At 42.7% G+C, this 6,585-nt stretch overlaps 1 protein-coding gene across 1 annotated transcript; it reads right to left on the reverse strand.

Moving 5' to 3' along the window:
• Positions 1-1,800: 1,800 nt before the first annotated feature.
• On the reverse strand, positions 1,801-4,531 carry DRS1 (DROUGHT SENSITIVE 1). The gene is made up of 5 exons (XM_087397169.1): positions 4,334-4,531; positions 3,573-4,218; positions 3,042-3,445; positions 2,795-2,902; positions 1,801-2,450 (listed from the first exon to the last, which is right to left on the reverse strand). Exons 1-5 carry the CDS (start codon positions 4,468-4,470, stop codon positions 2,240-2,242), a joined length of 1,506 nt encoding a protein of 501 aa, XP_087253295.1. The 5' UTR covers positions 4,471-4,531; the 3' UTR covers positions 1,801-2,239.
• Between the last annotated feature and the right edge of the window lie 2,054 nt (positions 4,532-6,585).

A 6,585-nucleotide genomic window follows, 5' to 3' on the forward strand; every position in this document is an offset into this window, starting at 1 on the left:
AAAAGTTTCAAAGACGTCAAATTTTCTTTAAATGTAATAAACCCAAGTTTTTCTAGTTGCATCGTATGCACAAGCTCTAACTTTTCTCTCGTCTTTTGTTTCTCACTCTAAGAAATCTAAATCTCTTTTGTTTTCCATAAACACAATTTTCAAAAAACTTCAAATCAACCTGCTTCAAACCTGGCAACAGCTTTCTTGACTGCCTCCCCTTGTCACTCATGTGTCCTAGCCTATGATGCCACAGAGTTGTATCTGCTCTTGTAGAAGTGAAAGCAATAGAGGAGTAAGTATTACTGGTACATAAATACAATGAACCTACCCTGGTTTTTTTGCTATTACCATTGACCCTAGAGTGACCTTCCATAAATTTCCTGTAAATGTGGATGTGTAGCCTTCATCATCCAATTGTCCTGCTAAAATTAAGTTTCTTCTTACATCATGAGCATGCCTTACGTCCTTTAGTGACCATTGGTTTCCATTCTACAATTTTATCCTCTCCAACAACCTTCAATGCTTCATCATCACCTAAATGAACTTCTCTAAAATCACCTTGAACAAAGTCTAGAAAATATTTCTTATGAGGTGTAGCATGAAATGAAGCCCATGAGTCCCATTCCCAGTCCACTACCCATGCATCAGTGTTAATATCCAATGAAATAATTAAGGCATCTTGCAACACATTACCTACCACATTTGCTTCTTCCGTATTCTCTTGTTGTCCATCTCCTTCCCTTTTCTTTCATAACCAATAGTGTTTCTTTAGGTGTCCTTTCTTCCCACAATGCCTGTAATCCAAGTTCCCTTTGGATTTGGATTTGCTTCTTCTTTACTAGTTGTGATGTCGTGGACTCTTTCCTCTCTCCCTTTCTCTTCCCTTGTTCTCAAGAGTGAAAGCATTACCTCATGTTTCACATGTTCTTTTGGGTCACATTTCCTTGCTAAGGAGAACACCACCACCATCATCAAACTTTAAAGTGTTTGATCCCAAAACAAAGTTAAGCATAAGCATGACCAAGCTATCCCAACTTTCTAGCAATGAGTACAAAATTAGACGAGCCTGAACCTCATCATCAAAGTTTACTTCTACAGACCTTAGTTGGCTTATATTCATATTGAACTGATTCAAATGATCAGCTAAAGGTACTATTCATGAATCACATGGACATAGAGAGACATCAAAATAGCCAAACCATGTTTCATACATGCTCTCTATCTCTCTCTCTCATGCAGATGCATGCATGAGTTGTCTTGCAAAAAGTGATTCTCAACCAAACATATTGTTACCAACCAATAGTTCCCTAAAAATTATAAAGATGCCTTTCTTTGTTAAAAACAATTTTTAGAGACAGATGTTTTAAAAAATCAATTTGCACTTCAAGCTTCTTGCTACAATAAGGGAGAATAGAATACACTAATAGAGATAGAGAACCATTGCATTTTCTTTACCTCAATTAATGTGGAAGCTGGAACATAGAGTTAACCACAATAAGAAAAGCAAGCAAATTAAACTCAACTTGGATTTACAATGTTTCATTAACTTCTAGCTTCGGAACTCAGTATGGTGTGGCTTAGATGTTGGTTTGGAAGTTCCAAGTCTCGAAAGATTTGGTGTTTAACTTGCTCAACTGTTTATAAGCTCTTCCTTGCCTACTAAGAATAGTTGTTCAAGCTTCAACGTCTTGTAGAAGATGATCCAGCACCTCTTATGGGTTCACCCTATGGCAAGGAAACTTTGAAAGAATTCCAGATGCCATTGATATTGCAAGTCTAATGCATAACAAGCGACCTCCAAAGTTGCTTACTTGTAGTCCTTGTGTGAGGTACTTGGAGCTCAAACTTTGCGCTCTCTATTTAACAAGGATTTTATCTTTGCTTCTCAAGATCATGAGAAAGGAATTCGACTCTCTTGAAACACAAGACGTGTAGCTGAGCTAAGGAGGATGCCACAGGTTGCCTTTTGAGTGGTAAATGCCACATCTGATTTTGCTTGCCTTTTGTGGTTCATCAACAAAGGCTAGTGATTCCAACGTCTTGTACACCCTTGTTATATGATGGTATTCTTTGTATTGCTGCTCTTGGACTACCAATTCGGCATTATAACCAACCAAGATCTCTTGGACTCTCTTGGTTGATAAAAGACGGTAAATTGTATTTATTTCTAAAAAAGATCAAGACAAGGAGACAAAAGCCTGTATTTATATGAAGCTGGACACAAATTGAGAAATGTGTATACATAGAGTCATTGGCGCCACAGATAGAGCTGCCCACCTGCTGTACTGCCTGCAATTACACCAGGACGATGGGGATGAGCCGCTAATCGACAAGGGATAGCGGTCATCAAAGGGCTGCTCAGATAACAGCTTGTCAGCTTCGAGGTTGTGGACATCACATCGATGCTCCTCCTCGTATTGCCCACATACACATGTTCATCATCCCAACCCCAAATTACTCTGCACGTAAACACCTTGGTCAGTAGGTTCTCTTCAATGGAATTAACAATCACACAAATCCCCACAGCTGCGTCAGTTGCTTCTCTTCAATGAGAATTAACAATCCCACAAATCCCCACTTTCCACCATGAGATGCTTTTTTCAAAAGGAAATAACAACGGCATTGCCAGCCTGAATTTCAAATAGCTGTCCGCTTTTGCAGGAACTTAACAATGAGAACTACAAATCACTGGGAACTCCCACTCGCTCCATCTTGATATGCTTCTTTCCAAAAGGCATAAAATCAACATTGCGCATCAAACAGTTGCCCCTGCCTTTGCAAGAATTCAGCAATGAGAATGTACCTAAAGGTTGAGATCCATCTGCTGGTCATGGTAGGATGATCGATCATGGTGGAGACTCCTTTCCCATCTTGTTGGAAGCCCCTCACCAATCCGATGCGGTTATCAAAGCTGCAACATGCAATCCATGTTTTAGTGGCCTTGAGCTCGCCACTTCTGCCTTGTGCACATGACAAAATGATTTTCCTACTGGCCATACAGTCCTACAAGCTTTACAAATTCACAGGGAGAGAACAGATTGGGTGCAAACCTGCAGGTCGCAAGGCTATCCCCTGATGGAGAGAAGTATGCAGAGTGCACCGATCTTTTGTGTTGCACCTTCAATATGCTGCTGCTTGCATTCTTCAATTTCCTTATATCCCACAAGCACGCCGTAGCATCTGAGGAGCTCGTAACCATCAGCCAAGCTGCATTCGAGTTGAAATCCACGGTATTTATCCTCCTCTCATGGAGCTTGTAGCTCGAATTGCGTTTCCCAAGTCTCGTATCTACCATCCTCAAGCATCCCTCAGCCTCTCCGACGAAGGCGCAATGGGCATTAGCCGGCATGAAGCTTATTGCAGACAGTAGGTCGTCCGAAGAGTACACAACGTCGAACATAGAACTCTCTAGCTCCAACTGCCTGACGGTGCCGTCATAACTGCAGGTGCAAGCCTGTTGTTTCAACATGATCCAGAATCGCAAGAAGTCATCGACGAAGCACATACTGGATAAAAGAGGGGAATGTACGAAAGTCGATACCGACACAAGCACGCCTAACAACCGAACAAGCGACGCAAACCTTAGTGGCACTAAATGGGGCGATAGATATTCCGGCAATCGGGGCAGAATGAGGATGATAGATGTGAACACCGTCCCCTTCCGACTCATCGCAATCGACATCCCAGAAACCGAGACGACCACCTTTGTCCCCCGCCAACAACACCAACCTGTCAAGCAATGGTAAGAACTCAACAACGAGGATCCTCTCTGGAACCACTCTAGCGATATCTTCATTCCGCAAGGTGAGACTCGAGGGATGCACCCCAGCATCCCTGCATTGCTTCTTGTCGCTGCTCTTGCCGCCTCTCAAGTCTGCCAGTGGTGTCTCATCAGCTGAGCTTTGTAGTTGTTCGAGAAAGGAATCGACCGAAGACGCTTGACTCCCTGCTGCAAGGTACACTGATGCCAAGGACAGGGGCTCTTTGGAGGACGCAGCATCCATTCGTAGTTGCCCAGTGCTCAAATCCAATCCCTTCTTGCTTCCCCCAGGCCACCGCACTCCCTGCTTCTCGCAGCTTGATGAGTCCGACCCCAAAAGACTCTGTATTTCGCCTCCTTCAGGAGAAAGGCCCTTGGCGCGCAATGACCGCCGGATGACCACAGGTTGTTCAGCTCTGTGACGCTTCTCCACCCTTCGCTTGTACCCCTTAGTAAGATTGCGCGTCCTGCATGACAGTCAGCCCTGCAATGTCACGAAAGAGAATCTTGACCGCCACACGCACAACAACAACAAAGCTTGCAAGCAACAAGTAGCAAGGCAGAGGCGGGTGACGGAGATACGTGGGATGGGAGCGCTGGAGATCCACCGCAGCATGCTGGACTCCCAAAGCGGCGAGCATGGCCTGATTCCTTTTCACATTCTCGAGCCTTTGCTTCTCATACTCTGTTAAGTCGGAGGAGAGGGAGCAGGTGTCCATGGCGATGGCGATGGAGAAGAGCAGAGAAGAGTGCTCGAGCAGATGGGAATGGGTTGTTGGCGGGAAGGAAGGAAGGAAGTCTTTCTAGAAAGGAATGAACTAGTTTTTTTCTTTTTTTGCAAGGAAATGAAATGAGGTGTGGCATCTTGGAAACCACAAAACTTTTTTTTCACACACTTTTTTTTTAAAACACACCCGCCCAAGCCACACCACAACCTTGTCCCTCTAGCGATGTTCTCTAAAACACGCATCATCTCTTCAACATCTAGCATCTCACTCTAGAATCACACTTCTCCAAAACTTGCACAATTGGGACCATAAGGCAAAGAAGAAACCCCTCAACCACAAAGGGATTAAGTCCTCGAGTTTTTTAAGGCACTCCATTCTTGCTAAGATGGTGCTTTACAAAGCTAGCTTTGAGCCCACTCAAACAAAGGTTGGGCATGAGAGTTCTTGGCTCGACTCTTGATTGGCCCTCCATCAAGGTCTCCTACCTAGCAACTCAGTCCCCAAAACAAAGTACTCTAGAGCTTTAAGGGGACGATTCTTGCTTGACAACCAATCGGCACAAATGTGAGTGAGTGTACATCAGACACAATAGCCACATGATCAACTAGTGCAATTTTAAATACGATTTTTTTATTCTCTAATTTTTCTTCCTAAATGAGTACACTAACAACGTTTTCCTACCATCCTCAAGCAAACAAATAAGTTAAAAGGATGGACATTAGAAGAGGCCACACCCACTCAATTGAAATGACTCAACTCAAATAAAGGACTCCTATAGAGGCAAAAGTCAAAGAGCTCTTCTTAGAGGTTAGAGGTGGTGCATTCACTTCATAGATTTCAACGTATCATCACCACTGTCTCTTCAGGGATGGATTTAGACCCCTCTATAGCCTCTTTTCTCACCCAAATCACAGAGGTTTGGCGACTTTCATTCAAGAGGCCCTACGACACAAAGACAGGGCACATAGACGAGATCAAGGTGCTCAGCCAGACCCCACCCAAAGTGTGATCAGAGCATGAGGCAGCAAGCCCCAAGGAGATGGCATAGCCAAAGTGGAGCTATGACAGACCCCTCTCAGCATGTCAATGCACATATCATACTTGGGGACCTCCCCTCTATGTTCACCCGACCAAAAGCATGGTCGATAGCTATGACAGTGACACATATCATGCTTGGGGACCTCCCCTCTATGTTCACCAGACCAAAGACATGGTCGCGTTGTTGTTTAGACTCTATGTAATAGCGATATTGTTTTGTCTAGAAGATGACATGCACTTAGATATCTGTTTGGTTGCATAGGTGGAAGATCCTCCTCTTGCAAGTCGTTTCACCGTTCGAAGACATTGTCGCTCATGAATGGTCGACATCACAATATCAGGAATCACGTCCGCAATGTTTGGAACAACAACTGAGCCATATTCGTAACTATGCCCAAAATAAAATGTGTAAAAACATATTTGCATTTGAAACGGTTCCATGCATGCATCTGTATATATATATATATATATATATATATATATCCTCCTTTCTCTATCTATATGATTGTGTGTATGTATAGTCATATTATAATAGATAAGTAGATAAATATAGAGCTCAAGTATTTTGTCATTTTGTTATTGTACTAACTAATCGCTTATATATGTGAATGAGATATATAGAGATCGCATGTAATTGGGCCATTTTTTTATTGTACTAACCAAGCACTTATATGAATGTGTGTAGCCATATAGGTGCATGTATGTGAATATGATATATAAACATGTAAACATATATGCATGGCATCTAACTTGATGGAACATAATCATGAAATATAAGCATAAACATGTGTAGTATGGACGTCTGTGTAAAGCATATATATGCATGTATGTGTGTAGCTACACATTAGGCAAAAGTGTGTGTGTGTGCACGTGCACTTGGTTGCATCGGGCCATCCAATTGGGAGCCCTTCTTGGATCTAACTTAATGGAAAACATTTGTAGTATACATGTGTGTGTAAAGCATAGATATGCATGTATGTGTATAGCTACACATAAGGCAAAAGAGTCATGTGTGTGTGGGTGTGTGCACGCTATATTACCTTTACCTTATAAACAAATAAACATTAC

This window comes from Dipteris shenzhenensis, chromosome 2, assembly GCF_047967505.1.
Source record: "Dipteris shenzhenensis isolate YYH24624 ecotype China chromosome 2, Dip_SZ_1.0, whole genome shotgun sequence".
In the NCBI taxonomy this organism is placed as follows: domain Eukaryota; kingdom Viridiplantae; phylum Streptophyta; class Polypodiopsida; order Gleicheniales; family Dipteridaceae; genus Dipteris; species Dipteris shenzhenensis.